Here is a 20243-nt window from a genome sequence, read left to right as displayed (position 1 = left end):
CTCTCTCACATATGCATGGTGCACTTGCTTGTTGGTGGGCAGACAGCTGGATTATTTTCAACAGTTTGGATCTGTTATTGCTTAAACCTGCAGAGGAGGGAACATGCGGCATCTTTAGCTGGACACAGAAACTTTTAACATTAGATATCCCAGTGTATTGTGATGATGATGCAAATCTTTAGACCAACGTAAAAAAAATGGCAGATTAAATTATTTTTTTGACAACTGGCAAATCCATAAAATCAACCCATCCAGGCTGGTCAAATACTGGTCAGGTGGCAACCCTACCTGGATCAGATGGAGTAGTATCTACAGTCCCTCCCCTGGGAAGTGGCAAAAAAATACCAGGTTTGCTCAGGACCCACTGTGGGCACTGCACTAGCTGCTCCTTTCTCAGGGGGCTGGGAAGGAATTTTTCCCTCACCACCAGATTGGCCAAGGTGGAGTGGGGTGGGTTTTTTTTGCCTTCCCAACAGCAGGTTTAAGGGGGGCTTTGTTATGGTGAGTAGGGAACGGAGTTAGACTATGATGTCGCACATCATTATGTAAGTGTGTGGCAAGTGTTCCACAGGGGAAGTATACAGTTAAATGGCTTGGCAAAGGACATAAAGGAGATGCTTGTTAAAGGAGCAGAATGGGGGAGTGAAGGGGTTTGGGGCTTCCATGACTGGCACGACAGGGAGCCAACCCCCCCTTCCTTTATAGCCCACCTTTAACCCTCATTCAAGGGTGGGTTGGGATGGTAAGATCCCAGCAATGGGTTGGCTGACCATGATGGAAAAAAGGTAGATATTGAAATGATCATGGAGTTACCTGCACTGTACACTTTTATTTGCTGGGTAGTCCCAGGCATCTAATAATAAAGTTGTGGCCTGATTAAACGACATCAGTATCTCCTGTCCTTTCAGTATAACCAGATAATTAGTTTATAATGCGCAAGCTTTCATCTGAAAACAGTCCCTCACAGTAAATGAGATTTTTGCCTGTCTTGTAAATATTTCTGTTCTGAAGAAACACCTTTCAGAACAATTGTATGGGGGGGGAGGGGGAAATGGACTGCACCAGCTGGGGCAAGGGTAGTGCTTGAAACACCCCTTCAACAACTGCTTGATCTCATCATTTCTCAGTACATAAATTTTATTTTTAGTGCTGTTACCCATACACAGCTGTTAAGGTGTCAAGGATTTCTTCCAATGCCAGTACTTGAATACTGTACAGGTCATTTTATTAGAAATTTGGTTATCGTTAGAGTTTCTGGTCTGCCTTTTATTTTGAAACTCTTATTTTGAACTCTGTAAATTTGTTATCTGATGATAATGCTCTTTAGAAGTTCCTCTGTCATGTTTGTTTTGAGACATTACTGTCTCAAATCCTTATGTATATACATTTTGTTTCTAAATGTCGGGGAAAGGGAGGTGGGGAAGTTAAGGCTGTAAATGAGCTAAAAGTTGTTTCAAGTACAACACTAGTCCTGCAGTCTCTCTTGCCAATTTTTGTCACATGTTCATCTTTTTAAAAAATGATTTATCTATCCTGTTCAAATTAAAAGACCCACATAAACAAAAGGTGAAGATGGCTAATATTTGGGGAAATCAGTAAAACTGACTCTTAAAGGGTTGTCAAATGTACAAAGTTACACACACTGAAAAAGTAGTGAAAATATTTTTTCTCCAATCTCTTTCAGTTGTTAGTAATCTTGTGCTACTTGTCACACTAGTCAGACCAAAATAATTCAGACAATATTATTTTTAGTTGACAGTGTCTGTCTAATATTTAAACATTTTAATAGTCCTAGAGGCATTTAGGACCTTAGATTTTAAGACCTAACTCTACATTTTCCTATATTATAATTTGCTTGAAACACATATATTTGTAATATGAAAATAAAACCATTCAAAGTTATATATATTGCAAACTGTTATACTGTTTATCTAGCTATCTTAGCTATTTCTGTCAGGCTCATCATGATAGTGTGCATTGTCTTTTTGCAAATCAAACATGCACACATGACTGGTTAGCCACATGCACTCACAAATACCTGACCTGTATTTGTGAAGCTTTATGATTCAAATACAAGATTTTAAAGTATTACATTAGCAGATATGGCAATGCTAATGTTGTTCTGTAGTTGTGGAGCATATTATAGAGTAGTAGTATACTGATCCAACATACTATTGCATTAGGTACTAGAATTCTTCCAACTACCTATCCTTTTTGACATAGTATATTGCCAGCTGTTTTTAACCATGTTGGTATATATCATGTTGACCCTTTAGCAAAAGTTAAGTTAGTGTTTTAGCTCAGAGAATAGAAGAAGGAGATCAGTGCACCCAGGATATCCAATCAATTAGTGTTATTTTCTGCATTTCTGCAGAATCTAAACTTTCTTTTCTTTAATGAAGTTTCTAGCTCAGAGGTGGGCAAACTGTGGCCCGTGGGACCCTCCTGCCCGGCTCCTGAGCTCCTTGCCCAGGAGGCTAGTCCCCGGCCCCTCCCTGGCTGTCCCCCTCCCTCACAGCCTCAGCGTGCCGTGCCGCCAGCGCAGTGCTCTGGGCGGCTGGGCAGCGCAGTTGCAGAGTGCTCTGGGCGGCACGGTAAGGGGGCAGGGAGCGGGGGGGTTGGATAGAGGGCAGGGGAATTGGGGGGGCGGACAGGAGGGTAAGCCACATTTAGCAAAATAATTTCTCTGGGCATAGCAGGAGATGTCCTGTGTCTCCTGATGTTTCACAGGAAACTACTGCCACAGCAGATACCCACTCTAGCAGAAGCAACAGCAGTGAAACAACAAGTTGAGACACCTGGCTTCAATTTCAGTTTTGACTTGCAGGACCCATGTAAAAGAAAACCTCATTCTCACAAGGTGATCAGTGCCAGCTCAGTGAACACAAATAAAAAATGAAAATATCCTTAATCTACCATTTCTAAACTTTTCCATAAAGTATAGTAGATACACTAGGATACTAAAATTGATATAAAAGTTAGTAATTGAATTCACAATGATTAATTTATGTAGTTATCCAGGGTCACATTTATAATTGTATAATCATTTTGTGGTGTTTATAACTTCTTGAATAGACATATAAACCAACTGTGAGATGGATTACTTTTACAATTAGTATGTTGAAAATAAATGGCAAACAGTGACTGAAACATACACCAATGAGTTGTAAATAAAATTCATTCCTGGTTATTCTTTATTGTTTCAAATAACTGATGTAGTTAAAAAAACTTTTTTTAAAAAAAATCTATAATCTAAACATTCTCCATGAACATTCTCTTGTCTTTTAAACTAATGCTGGAAAGGGACATGCCAGTTCCTGTGAACCCCGTGGCCTTTGCCTCTTTCTGTTCACATGTAGTGTTGCCATGAAAGTCAAGTGACTCTGTGGGGAGGTTTCTAAGAAAATGGAGAGGATCAGATGATACAAAGGTTGTAAAGACCTCTAGACAACTCCAGTGGAGGGACACTGGAGACACCATGGCCTTTGATACTTTTGGATCAAAGGATGTATTGACTATGGGATTAGGATGTATTAGGACATCATGCAAAATGCGGGTGATCAGTGCCAGTCTGTAATGGTTTCCACTGACACTTGCATCTTGGGGAATATATTAGAGTACAAGTTCTTTGCCATCAACCTCTACCCCTCTCATGCTGCCATTCCTCTCAACTTCCTTTGCTATCTCTAGATGACCACTCCATCTCTAAGAAGGACACATACATCCACAACCTCTTTCTATCTTCCTCCCTCCAGCTCCTGTTCTCACAGAGATTTGGATCCCTTTGTCTGTTACCGTTAAGGAGCCCTCTGCTCACAGGGTGTGTCTATCCTACGCTACACCAGGCCAGCCCCAGCTGTTTTATTGCAGTGTAGACATACCCTCACACTCTCCACCCTGGATCAGACTGTGGTGGGGATGTTGGGGTTCTCCTCTCCCATTTCTGCTGCTTCCAATTGCTGACACTGCCAGTCCTATCATTTCTCCTCTTTTGAACACCACTGCATCTGACTCTTCCCTCCTCTCTTCCTCCATGTTTATGTCATCTACCATCCACCCAACTCATCCCTTTCAGCATTCCTCTCTGATTTTGATGCCTGGCTCTACTTCTTCCTCTCTGCACAATCTCATCCTTGTGACCAGCTTCCATGTTGTTGACCCATCTAGCCCCTTAGCTGCACATTCCTCACTCTCACCTTTTCATTCAACCTGCAGCCCAAGTTCAAGGGAACAGTCACTTAACTTGGTTTTTACCAAGCACTTCTCTCTCTCTGATTTCTCTGTTGCTAAATTGCCCCACTCCAACCGTCACCTGGTCTTTTTCAACATCAGCCGTCATCCTCTTCCCACTCCATTCAGACACGCTGTCACTCCGCCTTTCTTAACTTCCTGTCTATCAGTATTGATGACTCCTTGTCTGCTCTCAGCACTCTCTTCTTCTGCTCTCTCTTCCTTTTCTTCCATTGATAAAGTTGTTGTTTCTCTTCATGATTCACTGTTCTCCACTCTTGACTTTTTTGCCCCTCTCTCCCATTTCAGTGTCTGCCCTGCCAACCCCCACTCCTGGCTCTTTCCCAGCATCTGCTGCCTCTTCACCACTCTTGTACTGTAGAGCATCTCTGGTGACCAGGCTGATTTCCTTCACTACAGATTTGTTCTCACCACTTTCAGTTCTGTCGTCTTCCTAACTAAACAGCTGTACTTCTCCAACTTAATTGAGTACCACACTCACAATCCCAGCTGTTTTTATGCCACCTTTTTCTCACTTCTCAAAATCTTCCCTTCTCCTGCTTCCACTTCTCTCTTCATACAGAATCTTACTTATTTTTTCAAAGAGAAAATGAAAAAATGCGATGTGACTTTCCCCCTGCACTTGGCTCACTTTTTCTCCCATTTTTAAAAATCCCACCTTTTGGTCCACTTGTCTCTCCAACTACTGGTTCATCTCCCTTTCATTTATAAGTTCATTAAATGTGCTGTCCACAAACACTGTCTTGAGTTACTCTCCTTCAGTTACATCTTAGACCCTCTCCAGTGCAGCTTCTGCCCCTTGCATTCCATTTCTATCACAGAAGTCTCTTCCTAGTGAAAGCACAGAAGCAGAACTCCATCCTCATCCTTTTTTGACCTGTCAGCCACCTTCAACATCATCAACCAGGCTCTTCTTGAAATCTTGTCTTCCCTTGGCTTCTGTGAATCTGTCTTCTCCTGGTTGTCCTCTTATGTATCTAATCTCTCCTTCAGCATGTCTTTTGGAAGTTCCTCCTTATCCCCCTTGTCGCTTCATGTGTTTGTAGGGGGTTTTCCACAGAGTTCTGTCTTTGGTCCCCTTCTCTTCTTCCTTGACATTTTATCTCTGGGTAATCTCACCCACAAACGCAAATGGAACTACCTTCTGTATGTGGATGATTCACAGATCTGTGTCTCTACTTCAAACCTGTCTCCTTTCCAAACTGAAATCTCAGCCTCTCTCTCTGATACCTCCTCATAGAGGTCTAGCCATCAGCTCAAGCACAAAACAGCTAAAACAGAATTATTATTATTATTATTATTTACTATTTACTATTTTATTAATATTCATTTTGGTACTGCTTAAGGACCAGCTAAGAACAGGGCCCCACTGGGAAAACACAGGGTAGTAGATTATCCTTGCCCTCAAAAACCATATAGCATAAAAGCAATCTTAATCATAGAATCACAGAATATCAGGGTTGGAAGGGACCTCAGGAGGTCATCTAGTCCAACCCCCTGCTCAAAAGCAGGACCAATCCCCAATTAAATCATCCCAGCCAGGGCTTTGTCAAGCCTGACCTTAAAAACTTCTAAGGAAGGAGATTCTACCACCTCCCTAGGGTAACGCATTCCAGTGTTTCACCACCCTCATAGTGAAAAAGTTTTTCCTAATATCCAACCTAAACCTCCCCCACTGCAACTTGAGACCATTACTCCTTGTCCTGTCCTCTTCTACCACTGAGAATAGTCTAGAACCATCCTCTCTGGAACCCCCTCTCAGGTAGTTGAAAGCAGCTATCAAATCCCCCCTCATTCTTCTCATTCTTCTCTTCTGCAGACTAAACAATCCCAGTTCCCTCAGCCTCTCCTCATAAGTCATGTGTTCCAGGCCCCTAATCATTTTTGTTGCCCTTCGCTGGACTCTTTCCAATTTATCCACATCCTTCTTACAGTGTGGGGCCCAAAACTGGACACAGTACTCCAGATGAGGCCTCACCAATGTCGAATAGAGGGGGACGATCACGTCCCTCGATCTGCTTGCTATGCCCCTACTTATACATCCCAAAATGCCATTGGCCTTCTTGGCAACAAGGGCACACTGCTGACTCATATCCAGCTTCTCGTCCACTGTCACCCCTAGGTCCTTTTCCGCAGAACTGCTGCTTAGCCATTTGGTCCCTAGTCTGTAGCTGTGCATTGGGTTCTTCCGTCCTAAGTGCAGGACCCTGCACTTATCCTTATTGAACCTCATCAGATTTCTTTTGGCCCAATCCTCCAATTTGTCTAGGTCCCTCTGTATCCTATCCCTGCCCTCCAGCGTATCTACCACTCCTCCCAGTTTAGTATCATCCGCAAACTTGCTGAGAGTGCAATCCACACCATCCTCCAGATCATTTATGAAGATATTGAACAAAACCGGCCCCAGGACCGACCCCTGGGGCACTCCACTTGACACCGGCTGCCAACTAGACATGGAGCCATTGATCACTACCCGTTGAGCCCGACAATCTAGCCAACTTTTTACCCACCTTATAGTGCATTCATCCAGCCCATACTTCTTTAACTTGCTGACAAGAATACTGTGGGAGACCGTATCAAAAGCTTTGCTAAAGACAAGAAACAATACATCCACTGCTTTCCCTTCATCCACAGAACCAGTAATCTCATCATAGAAGGTGATTAGATTACTCAGGCATGACCTTCCCTTGGTGAATCCATGCTGACTGTTCCTGATCACTTTCCTGTCATGTAAGTGCTTCAGGATTGATTCTTTGAGGACCTGCTCCATGATTTTTCCGGGGACTGAGGTGAGGCTGACTGGCCTGTAGTTCCCAGGATCCTTCTTCTTCCCTTTTTTAAAGATTGGCACTACATTAGCCTTTTTCCAGTCATCCGGGACTTCCCCCGTTCGCCGCGAGTTTTCAAAGATAATGGCCAATGGCTCTGCAATCACAGCCGCCAATTCCTTTAGCACTCTCGGATGCAACTCGTCCGGCCCCATGGACTTGTGCACGTCCAGCTTTTCTAAATAGTCCCTAACCACCTCTTTCTCCACAGAGGGCTGGCCATCTATTCCCCATGTTGTGATGCCCAGCGCAGCAGTCTGGGAGCTGACCTTGTTAGTGAAGACAGAGGCAAAAAAAGCATTGAGTACATTAGCTTTTTCCACATCCTCTGTCACTAGGTTGCCTCCCTTATTCATTAAGGGGCCCACACTTTCCTTCGCTTTCTTCTTGTTGCCAACATACCTGAAGAAACCCTTCTTGTTACTCTTAACATCTCTCGCTAGCTGCAGCTCCAGGTGCGATTTGGCCCTCCTGATTTCATTCCTACATGCCCGAGCAATATTTTTATACTCTTCCCTGGTCATATGTCCAACCTTCCACTTCTTGTAAGCTTCTTTTTTATGTTTAAGATCCGCTAGGATTTCACCGTTAAGCCAAGCTGGTCGCCTGCCATATTTACTATTCTTTCGACACATCGGGATGGTTTGTCCCTGTAACCTCAACAGGGATTCCTTGAAATATAGCCAGCTCTCCTGGACTCCTTTCCCCTTCATGTTAGTCCCCCAGGGGATCCTACCCATCCGTTCCCTGAAGGAGTCGAAGTCTGCTTTCCTGAAGTCCAGGGTCCGTATCCTGCTGCTTACCTTTCTTCCCTGTGTCAGGATCCTGAACTCAACCAACTCATGGTTACTGCCTCCCAGATTCCCATCCACTTTTGCTTCCCCTACTAATTCTTCCCAGTTTGTGAGCAGCAGGTCAAGAAAAACTCCCCCCCTAGTTGGCTCCTCTAACACTTGCACCAGGAAATTGTCCCCTACGCTTTCCAAAAACTTCCTGGATTGTCTATGCACCGCTATATTGCTCTCCCAGCAGATATCAGGAAAATTAAAGTCACCCATGAGAACCAGGGCGTGCGATCTAGTAGCTTCTGCGAGTTGCCGGAAGAAAGCCTCATCCCCCTGGTCCGGTGGTCTATAGCAGACTCCCACCACTACATCACTCTTGTTGCTCACACTTCTAAACTTAATCCAGAGACACTCAGGTTTTTCTGCAGTTTCGTACCGGAGCTCTGAGCAGTCATACTGCTCCCTTATATACAGTGCTACTCCCCCACCTTTTCTGCCCTGCCTGTCCTTCCTGAACAGTTTATAACCATCCATGACAGTACTCCAGTCATGTGAGTTATCCCACCAAGTCTCTATTATTCCAATCACGTCATAATTCCTTGACATCACCAGGACCTCCGATTCTCCCTGCTTGTTTCCAAGGCTTTGTGCATTCGTACATAAGCACTTGAGATAACCTGCTGATCGCCCCTCATTCTCAGGATGAGGCAGGAGCCCTCCCCTCACAGACATTCCTGCCTGTGCTTCCTCCCGGTATCCCGCTTTCCCACTTACCTCAGGGCTTTGGTCTCCTTCCCCCGGTGAACCTAGTTTAAAGCCCTCCTCACTAGGTTAGCCAGCCTGCTCGCAAAGATGCTCTTCCCTCTCTTCGTAAGGTGGAGCCCGTCTCTGCCTAGCACTCCTCCTTCATGGAACACCATCCCATGGTCAAAGAATCCAAAGCCTTCTCTCCGACACCACCTGCGTAGCCATTCGTTGACTTCCACGATTCAACGGTCCCTACCCAGTCCTTTTCCTTCCATGGGGAGGATGGACGAGAACACCACTTGCACCTCAAACTCCTTTATCCTTCTTCCCAGAGCCATGTAGTCCACAGTGATCTGCTCAAGGTCATTCTTGGCAGTATCATTGGTGCCCACGTGGAGAAGCAGGAAGGGGTAGCGATCCGAGGGTTTGATGAGTCTCGGCAGTCTCTCCGTCACATCGCGAATCTTAGCCCCCGGCAAGCAGCAGACTTCTCGGTTTTCCCGGTCAGGGCGGCAGATAGATGACTCAGTCCCCCGGAGGAGAGAGTCCCCGACCACCACCACCCGCCTCCTTCTCTTGGGAGTGGTGGTCGTGGAACCCCCCATCTCAGGAGAATGCATCTCATGCCTTCCAACCAGCGGAGTCTCCTTCTGCTTTCTCCCCCCAGACATATCATCTGGTCCACTCTCCGCAATGGTACCTGTGGAGAGAACATGAAAGCGGTTAGTTACCTGTGTCTGCGTTGATGGAACCCGGACATTCCCCCTTCTTCTTCTGGAGGTCACATGTTGCCAAGCTTCTTCACTGGCCTCTTGGCTCTGCTGTGCAACCTGCTCTAAATCTTTAGAGCTTTGTGCCCGTAGAAGCATATCCTGACTTTTGTCCAGAAAATCCTCCGTTTCTCGTATGCAACGCAGGGTCATTATCTGTTGCTCCAGACCTTCAATCTTCTCTTCCAATATGGAGACCAGCTTGCACTTTGTACAGACAAAGTCGCTCCAAGTCCTTCCGCCACTGCCTACTTTCCCAATCACTGTGGACCGCACCACCATCCGGCCTGTCACTCAAGCCCATAATTTAAGTGTCATCTTCACGTCGCACCTCTTTCCCATTTGTGATATCCAGACTATGTCTAACTCTTGCCATTTCTTCTTCATAAAATTGCTAAGCCTTTCCTGTCCATCCACATAGTTAAAAGTCTGGCCCTTCACAACCTGTTCCCACCCTACCTTTTATTTCTCATTCACTTTTGAGATGTCAGCTCAGTTACCAGCCTCCTTCACGCACTTGTTACATTTTTCCAACATGCACCTTCTTGTTTTCACCTGTGCTGTCCTGTATGCTTGGGAGGCGCTCTCCGTGAACATCTACATCATTATCTTCCTTCAAATCCCTCCTCAAAAATCTCCTTTGCTATGAAAAAAATTTGGCAATAGTTAGGCAGCTGGTGCAGTAAGAGCACTGTCTTTCATGCTGACCAAAAATGTCTCATAATTTCATTGTACTCTCCCCATTTGTCTGTATCCATCTGGTGTCTCTTGTTTTATACTTAGATTGTAAGCTCTTTGGGACACGGACTGTCTTTTTGTTCTGTGTTTGTACAGTGCTTAGCACAGTGGGGTCTGATGCACTACAGTAATACAAATAAATAATAACAATAACAGTTAGCTTTTATTCTTAGTTTCCTTGATATGGTCCATTGAGTAAGGAGTTTTCTGGCATAGTGTTTTGTTCATAGAACTTTTGTATTCTCCAAGACCAGTACTATCCTGATGGATGATGCCTTGTGTTTGCCACACTGCCTGTCTACCCTCCCCAGCTTCTTTGTGGTCCCATGGCTTTCCCCATCAACTGTTGCTTTCAGAATCTCCCTCCAGGAGAGGTTTCATAACATAGGAGGATCTCTGACCCAGTAAGCAATAACATAGCCATGGAATCATCCTGGAGTTGAAAGAGAAAATGGGGAGTTCAAGGAGTACAGTACCACAGAGACCCACTCCATGGCTGCTCCCCACCCTGATTCAACCATTCCCCACTCATAGATCAGTGTTTCCACACTGCATCTGGGATGGGCTATATGGTTAAGGTGAGGAATGGAACAGCGTAGGGATAGCACTCCCCTTTTCTGTGCCCAGATCTAAAAGGAGTTTCCATCCACAACCCATAGAAGCAAAGGGAACAGTTTGACCTACATGTACCGGGAGTCTCTTTTGGATTGAGGATAGGGAGACGCTGTCACCTTCAAAACACTGTCTTCAATGTTTGTGGTTTGAACCAAATAGATTTGGGAAAGAAAAGAAGTATGTGGATATATCCATTTAAATGTTGACTGACAGTGACTTTGATTATTGTAAAATATTTGAAAATCACAACATGGTTTATATTCATTTTAAAATGCCATTTTCTCTGGTTTAGTTAGTATTTTGTAGATCTCAGCTGAGCCGTAAGTAACTTCTTTACCCTGGGTCTCAGAATTATGCCTATTCAGCAGCAAGTAGTAACTGGTTCAACATGAGCTGTTTCTTGTATAAACATACAAAAGGCTTGACCCAGACTAAATCAATTTAAAAAGAAAAACATTAAGCCTATGTTTCCTGTTACATGCTTAAGGTCTTCTTTGGTTCCTTATGATTTTACTGTATTATTGACCAACTATCATAGGCTTTAGTTTATCCTCCTACACCACCTGCTGAACAGTTCAAATGGGATGGTGGAGTTATTTTCAGAAGGGCAAAACAATGACAATTATAACTCCTACATTGCATTTCAGCTGGTGAAGCAGCTTTTATGCTAGGGGTACGGAAGTGATGTGAATCTTGGCTTACCCTTTTTCCAGATTTCAGTTGCTAGAAGGGTTTCAAAAGCAGCAAAATGAAAAAAGGTGTAAAGTTCATAGAATTTGGAACCATGTATATTCAAGACAAGGTCAATTGTAATACATTTTAACTTATTCTGGTCCATTCAGGAAGTATACTGAATAAAATCAGGGTGTTATTCATGTAAGTAATTGACAGAGAAATGCATGATTTTTTATTTATAAATATGTATGTGTGTAGGTATGTATACAATTAGTCAGAAAAATTAGAAGCTATTTTTTTCTCTTAGTATAAACTGACACAATTCAATTTCAGACTGGTAATCAGTCATTAGCAAAACGTAACCAGCCATTAATGTGTTAATTCTTCTGATTCTTTTATAAAAGCCCTTGAAAGGACACCTCGTATGGTTGTACTGTTTTATTTGTAGCAAGGATTGGGTATCTCAACTCACATCACTTGCATGACTTACTTTTGTAACTGGTTTGCAAAAGCAATTGCAAACCTGCTTTTGGACTCATTCTTTGCATAGGCAGATTAGGCTTTCTCAGCTACAATAATGGAGTATTGTTCATGTATGTTTTGAAAAGAGACCTTAAATAACCCATAATGCAAAGCAATACAAGCTAGCAACCCTGGGAAAAAATAACCCCAAGCATACATACTCATTGAGAAGGAAGTGCCTAGAAAGCTGAAATCCTGAGACATCTCTCAAGATGATGATAGTGGACAGAAAGTTACACATCATTTTACAGTGTGATATGGCAGCAAAAAAGCTAACAAAATTAGGGCTGCATACATAAAGGCAATATGCCATGAAATAGGGTGAGCATGCAGTGTTTTATATTGTAGTTCTGGTCTGAACACATCTGGGATATTATATATGCCTCTGGGCCCCACCTTAACAGAAAGTTATTAATCATCTGGAGGGGTTCAGAGAAAAGTAACAAAAGTAGAGGCTGGAAGGATTGATTTACAGTGTGAGAACTGAGTTTTAAAAGAACAGCATTTGTATGGAATGGTTAAGAGGTGGAAAAATTGGGAGGGTTGCAGAAACATAAGCATCTACTAATATTTCAAAGGTGCACACATGAGGGATGGAAAGGAATTATTTAGGTTGTTACATGGGATATTACTAGGAGTAATAGGATGCAATTAAGACACTGAAAATGTAGCTTGAGTTATCAGCATGATAGTGAGATAGCCCCCCAACCTGAAGCAAATACTCACCAGCAACCACACAGCAGAACCACTAACCCAGGAACCTATCCTTGCAACAAAGCCCATTGCCAACTGTGTCCACATATCTATTCAGGGGACACCATCACAGGGCCTAATCACATCAGCCACACTATCAGAGGCTCGTTCACCTGCACATCCACCAATGTGATATGTGCCAGCAATGCCCCTCTGCCATGTACATTGGTCAAACCGGACAGTCTCTACGTAAAAGAATAAATGGACACAAATCAGATTTCAAGACGTCTCCAAAACCAGTTGGAGAACACTTCAATCTCTTTGGTCACTCGATTACAGACCTAAAAGTTGCAATTCTTCAATAAAAAAACTTCAAAAACAGACTCCAACAAGAGACTGCTGAATTGGAATTAATTTGCAAACTGGATACAATTAACTTAGGCTTGAATAGAGACTGGGAGTGGATGTGTCATTACACAAAGTAAAACTATTTCCCCATGTTTATTCCCCCCCTCACCTCCCCACTGTTCCTCAGATGTCTTGTCAACTGCTGGAAATGGCCCACCTTGATTATCACTACAAAAGGTTCCCCCCCTCCCCACCGTTCTCCTGCTGGAAATAGTTCACCTTAAGTGATCACTCTCCTTACAGTTTTCAGGGTAGCAGCCGTGTTAGTCTGTATTCACAAAAAGAAATGGAGTACTTGTGGCACCTTAGAGACTAACAAATTTATTTGAGCATAAGTTTTCGTGAGCTACACCTCACTTCATCATTGTATTGACAGTGGAATGGACTGGTTGTCCAATGGGTCTTTTCTATCTCTAGCTTGTTTGACTTTGTGTATAGTAGTCATGCTTGTTAATTGCACCAGAAGATAAATGCCAGGAAGTTAGTTAATTTTTATTTATATTGAGATAAGCAAATCTAGTCATAACACAAAATAAGGGCCAAATTCACCCTGGGCAGCACAATGAGGAGTTGCAGGGACACTTTCAGAATGCATCTATTGCTCCAATAATCCTGTTGGCCAGGATATGATTGTGCAGAAGAAACTTGAAGAAGAAATGCTGAGTTTAGTTTACTCCTTCTCTGAAAAGAAGTAACTGCAATCTTAGCTGTTGTATGATACCAACTGCCTCTGATTGAAGGGCTGAACATGCCACCTAATTGACAGACCACATCTTGAATTCCCTTTCCTTCTGCTCTCTTAACAGTTGGGAAAAGATCCTGTCCTCCTGCTTGCACTGCAAAAGGGAGAAAGTTTTCTACAACCTCCTTCCTGTTTTCCCTTCTGCAGCACAGACATGGTCTAATCCTAAGGTTTTCTCACTTTATGATAAGTTAAGGGAGCAATTTGGAAAGCAAGAAAATAAATATATTCTGATCATATATGAGGTGTACAGGGGACATGATTTTTGTGGAGAACCCTTTTAGTATCCAACTTCCTTCAAATGTTGCCTTGTGTTCTTTCTACTCTGTTTTCTCATTTATGCATCTAATTTATCTAGTCAGTGTTTTGGAGTGAAGGACAATCAAAATAAAAATGGCCTTTAGTCCAAGCATGTCAAATCTTCATTAAATTTTTAGATCTTATACTTACAGCTGCATAGTATCTTTCAGATGTGATGTAATAAAGATAAACTTTAGCTAAAGTACAAGTGTGTTGCTTAATAGTCCTCTAAAAATAGACAGTAGTAGCAACAGCAGAAAAATGTGTATGAAATAATTTATTTTTGTTTAAATCTGTCTATAAATGTGTATAAATGAAATATAATTAAAACAACATATTCTATTATACTTCCTTTTTGCTCACTTGCATTTTTAATTTCTTTTAATTTCTTGGTTGGAAATATAGAGCGCAAATGTATTTTATCTGGTGTCTCCAGTGGTAAAAATAATGATTGAAAAATGTGCTTTATGGAATTTGATTGCGGAGGAGAGGAGAAGAAGGATTTCACTATGCCAGTACACTAAATTACTATATGTTGTATTTATATTTTTAGAGAAATCTAAACACATGGACTTCACAGGATGTGTCTCTTGATGCTTTTATTTTGGCTAATATTTCCCAAAATACATGCTCCGGTCTTTATTTGGATTAAACAAAGCAAATAATCAAGTTATCATATGACCCAAGGTCACTTGGTAATTTGTAATATGAATAACTGTACATGTATTCATGAAACTGTCTTGCAAGGGAAATAAATTACATCATAGTTGTTATGGATTAGACTTCTCAGGAGAGAGGGTTGACAAGAGCACTCTGAGTTTTAAAGATCACAGCATATTTTGAAATATCTCTAGTGACATAGGTTGTATGTAGTATACTTTTGCTTAAGTTTTCAAGAAAAATATAGGACTACTGCACAGTGCCACTACATTGCATAGACATGAATGATTTGTTCAAAACAATAGGCCCTATGACCATTCATATGACTCTGCATCTAGACACATATGTTTTGTCGTGTGTGTGTGTGTGTAAAACTTTAGTTTCTTAACACCAAAGATTAAATATTTTTGTAAAATTGATAAGTTTTATGCGAAGATCAGAAAGTATATGTGAATGGGAAGCTTCAGCTTAAAATATGTAATGTGTAAATTCATGAGGAAGAGATTATAAATTGGCATCGTGCCTTTTAAGGGAAAATTGTAGGAATATCCGATTCACCTTATTTTTTGATGTATTTTAAAACTAGTATTAAATTCAGTTATACCTTTTTATTACATTATTAAATGAACAGCTTGCATTACTCTGTATAGTTTCAAGATAGAGTGGGCAAGCTGATTCATCCAAAGATTCTCCACTGATCTTTAGCAGAAGTCTGAAGACAAATGGTGGTACAGTAATCCGCTGATAACAATTGTATTGCCTTCATAATTGTCTCAGCTGCCTCCTCTGGTCCAGAAAACTCTTGAATATGTTGCTGAACACATTCTTTTATGTGTCTTTAAAGTACTGAATAATAAACTGAAAAATACAATGCAGCAGAACCTTGCATTAGCCACACATTAAATAATTTGCTCAAAATGTTGCTCTTTGTTTCCTCATTTGTCAGCAAACATTTAATAACAAAATGTTTTAATGAAATCTTATATTACTATGATTAAATTATTTTTACACAATAAGGCATATTGTGGAAATTTTACTTGTACCTTTAGATACTTAAGGTGAGTGCTGTGAATGGTAAAAATGAAATGTGTCAAAATAAATTAACAAAATACATTTTGAAATGTCCTTACTACTTTTATTTTTTCATGGAGGTGCTAAATTTGAACACATTAGCTCATAGTGGAGTTTCTTATAGTACTCTACTGCATTCTGGTTGCAGAACACTTTTGGTGACTTTGATAGTATATTTGCAAAACACTCTGGCTGGAATTTTCAGAGGGACCTAAGGAAGTTAAGCACCTAACACTTTCCATGGGATTTGGGTACCTTACTACTTTGGACTCCTTGGAAAATCCCAGCTTCCCTTTTTTATAACCTTCTAGTTCTGTATAGTCTTCTAAAAGTTTAAGTAATTAAGTATACACTTAATATATCTTCTTGCTATAGGGTCATACCCTGAAGCCCTTACTGAGAGCTTGATTCTGCCATCCTTACTCACATTTAATGGTTCATTATTTCCATTATTTTCAGTGGGGCTTCTCATACCCGAAGGCCCAAATCCGAAGTGAGTGGAATGACCTCCCATTCACTTTAATGGCTCAGCCTATGATATGGTACTACTCAACATAAGGGTGGCAGAATTGAGCCCTCCTAACTTACTGTGAGAAAATTCCCATTGAGGTTAATAGGAATTTTGCTGATCATGATCGTCAGTATTTAGACCATAGTTTATAGCACTGTACAGAGTGGCAACTTTCTCTCTTTAACTCGCAAAAATCTTTCTATCATGATAGGAAAGCACTGAATTTGGGAATTCTTCGAGACCCTGGATCAGAGGTTGAAGACAGACAATACCAAATAGATCTGCAGTCTATCAACATTGGTACTGCACAGTGGGATCAGCTGAAACCAGAGAAGGACAATAGTAAAGGAGGTGTGCTGACAGAGAGTGAAAGAAATTCTCAAAACCCAGCACTTGAATGGAATATGGCCAGTAGGTAAGGAAATAATTCAAAATGTTGTGTCTTTTGGACAAAAAACATTGGGGATATAATCTGCAGTATGTCTGAACAAAGTATTTTTTCACTGTTTTTACTTTGCATTGCAAATATTTTCTATGAAATAGAGTTTTGATTGTACATTTGAAACTGTTATTTGTATCATTGTTACGCTGTAATTATTACACACGTCTTCTGTTTATTTAGTTAGAAATTCCTTTTTTGAATGGCTTATTATATGGCCATAGAAAATAACTCCACGAGGAGACTTGGCATTCAAGTTCTTAGGCTAGGAACAACAGTTTGGGGTTTTTTTGTTTCCTTTGTTTGTATTTTTACAAAATTTGAATAAAGCAGTTTAGACATTTCTAAGTTAGGGAAGGACAAAGTAGAATTTTTTTCTATTGGCTCATAAATGGTTTTTTTTTTGCTTCTGTAAGGGGAAACAGCTGCATTTGTGGAATGACACATTTCAGCTGATTTGTCCATAATGTGGACTGTACGATATGCAAAAGAGACTTCCAGCTGAAAAAGGTTTAGCACAGTTACTCCTGGATTGCCCACTGGGAGAATTCCGTTTAGCTCACCTGCTAAAATTTCTTCCAGTGGACTTTAAGGATCTTGTTCAATTCTGGATCATAATGAGTCCAGTATGAGATGGGGGACTTTGCTGTGGGTTAAATTCAGGATATAATGTAGCTACACATAGTAGACACAGCATAAATACATTTGCTTGATATTTAAAATTTAAAAAGAGTTACCTCAATTACTATGAATTAATTAGTCATCACAGTTTTGTTGCATTCCATGTATTTGCATTATAATGGCTAATATACAATGCTTTTGAAATTCATACTGAGATGAATTTATTTTCTCATGAATGAGCATGTTATAATTTGTACTTTCATTATTCTATGATTCAAGCAGAATCTACTCTCAGGTGTCACTCTTGTATCTATTGACTTCCATTGTGTTGTATATGTGTATCTGAGGGTAGAATGTGAATATGGTTTTTTTGGAATCTAAAGTTTGGAAATACCTGAAAACATATTGAAAAGAGGTACAGCAGAGAAAGTGAAGAGATGAAATGGTTGGTATTTATAGTGAAAGGTTTTGTTTGTTTGTTTGTTTACTTGGACTTTTTATGCTTTTATTTCTAAACTGTAATTGAGATCAGGATTAAATCCTTTTGAAAACAACATGAAAATGATTAAAGAGACAAGATGGGTGAGGTAATATCTTTCGAAAACTTGTCTCTCTCCTGAACAGAAGTTGGTCCAATAAAAGATATTACCTCACCCACTTGTCTCTCTAATATCTTGGGACCAACACAGCTACAACACCACTGTAATAACTGTATACATGAAAATGATTAGATATACCAGAGATAGATGAATAGGGCATTAGAATACTAGATAGGGAGAAGAGGAGAGACAAAGTGACAAAAGCACAGCATAGTTCAAGCTCTACCTTCACTCTTATCAAGTTTTGCATGGATCTGAGAGTGCTGTGAAAGGCTGGTGGGGAAAGCACCTTAGGATTTTACTCTGCCCCACAGGACCAATTACACCCCAGCTGCATATAGGATTCTGGAACTCCTGTCGTTAATTTCAAAGTTCTAAAATCATCATTCTGCTTTTCAGATGACAAAATAGGCATTTTAAAAGTAAAACAAAGCTTTCATATGTTTTAAAACAGCCAAAGGTTTATGCTTCAGAGTGAAGGAAGATGCTAAGGTGGCCAGGAGCAAGTGCTCACAGCTCATTTTGAAGTGTTTGTGCTTGAAAAGACCTGTTTGTCCAAGCTCAAAGACAATTTTTTCAAGCAAAACCACAAAGTTTTTCAAACTTCTCTGGAACTTGTTCAATCCATATTCAGTGCATGCATGGCTTTGTGGGTTCCAGAATGGAAGTTCTTCCCTAGTGGAGAGGGTGGTTTCTCAAACACAGTGAAGAGGGACAGGAGAAAAGATAGCAGTTCAGTTTTTGCCAAGAGGATGTCCAGAAAGATGATATACAAGCCGTAGCAAATGGAGAGGGGTCAGGAATGGGCAGGCATATCTGAGTGTTATCAGCAGTGAAGTGATGAAAGACTATGGAAGTAGATGAGGCCACTCTGCGTGAGTGTAGGGGATAATCATGGCCAGATCCCTGGGGAACACCAAAAAGATAGAGGGAGGAGAAAGAAGAAGGTCCACTGACAGTAAAGATGAAGGGGCAGGGACAGAATGGGGGAGGAGCAGTAATAACGTCTGCTGATTATTCATTTATAAGTCATCGTAGTTGGTTTCCTGTCATTTGAAACATTAATTTTACTAGTAAAATACCACAGTGATTTCTTATTTTAGATCCTTAGCTTGAAATAATTTGCCCAGACCTGGTTGGCGTTGTGATGTGAGAGCTGCATGGATAACTTGCCCTTCTCACAAAATGGTGCTGTCCAGTGGCACTTCTTGAAGGGCAAGATGGTACTGACCCCAACAGACCTTCTAATGGTCAGCCCAATGGGCACACTGGCTTTTTCAAAGTGAGCCACATGAGGAAATTGCCTTAGTCCTTTCCCACAACTAACTGGCATCAGTATAATCAGCAGGTTTTGATTTGAGCCTTCTGGGTACATTTTTTGACTATGATAGGAATTCCTAAAACAGTATTAAGATTACAGGATAAGGGAATCAGCTATTACAGGCAAGCTGCGTATTCTCCTTTCATAACTGCTAGAACTTTCTTCCATCTTGAACAAAACTCTGAGTGTTTTCATTTGAGCTTGCTTTCAATAACAGTGTGTGTTTTAGCTTTGAAAGAGTTTTTAACGAATATTTAATGCAACATTTTAATTAGCTGGCTTGACTTGTTCTTTGTGATATGCAGTACTATTTTAATTTTATTCTGCATTTGTTTAATGCAGAGAGTAGCTGGTACTTTATGTGTGTTTGCTTGTCAGTTTGGTTTAATCTTATATACATGTACCGCAGTTCATTTTCAGGATGTTCACATTTTTGCTTTTTACTTGGCAATCAGTGTTGCTGCATCTGGGTTTATTTTATGATCTGTGGAAGTGATGTGCTGAGAACTGGAAGAACTTGTACTGATGTCTGCCATGTGCTAGGATATTTCCAGCATGCACCAAGAGAATGACTGCATGGTGTTTTACATGGTGCTTAGTGCTTCCAGGATGAAGTTTATCTTGAGATTTCCTGAGAATGTCACAGAGACTTTATTCTTTGCGTTAGTAGTGATACTATTTTCTTTCTTAATTCTTTGTAAGTTACGTTGATATGTTTAGCATGGAACATAGGGAATGGCTCTTTCTGAGGAACCTTTGGGTTAGTTTTATTGTTTCGGTTTTAATACATTTGTTTGATTTCACTTAGCTAGTCCCATACTCTGGTTTAGTAGGTCAGTTTTTTTTTTAAGGTTCCTCTTGTTAGATGTGTGTCTGTAGCAGTGTATCTTACTCGTTTAATTATTTTTGATGTTTAGCTGGTACATGTATGTTAAAGTATAGATTCA

At 40.9% G+C, this 20243-nt stretch overlaps 1 protein-coding gene across 11 annotated transcripts in view; it reads left to right on the top strand.

Annotated features, from left to right (window-relative positions):
- The window catches only part of VPS13B (vacuolar protein sorting 13 homolog B), a 931639-nt gene that overhangs the window by 653695 nt on the left and 257701 nt on the right, over positions 1–20243 (top strand). For all 11 annotated transcript variants that reach the window (XM_077809935.1, XM_077809942.1, XM_077809940.1 and 8 more), the window contains one exon: positions 16528–16731. In XM_077809935.1, coding sequence (XP_077666061.1) covers positions 16528–16731 — 204 coding nt within the window. The remainder of the gene's footprint in view (positions 1–16527; positions 16732–20243) is intronic.

Source organism: Eretmochelys imbricata, chromosome 2 (assembly GCF_965152235.1).
Source record: "Eretmochelys imbricata isolate rEreImb1 chromosome 2, rEreImb1.hap1, whole genome shotgun sequence".
Classification (NCBI taxonomy): domain Eukaryota; kingdom Metazoa; phylum Chordata; order Testudines; family Cheloniidae; genus Eretmochelys; species Eretmochelys imbricata.
The sequence above is the reverse complement of the archived record's forward strand: the minus strand, read 5'-3'. Positions and strand labels throughout refer to the sequence as shown.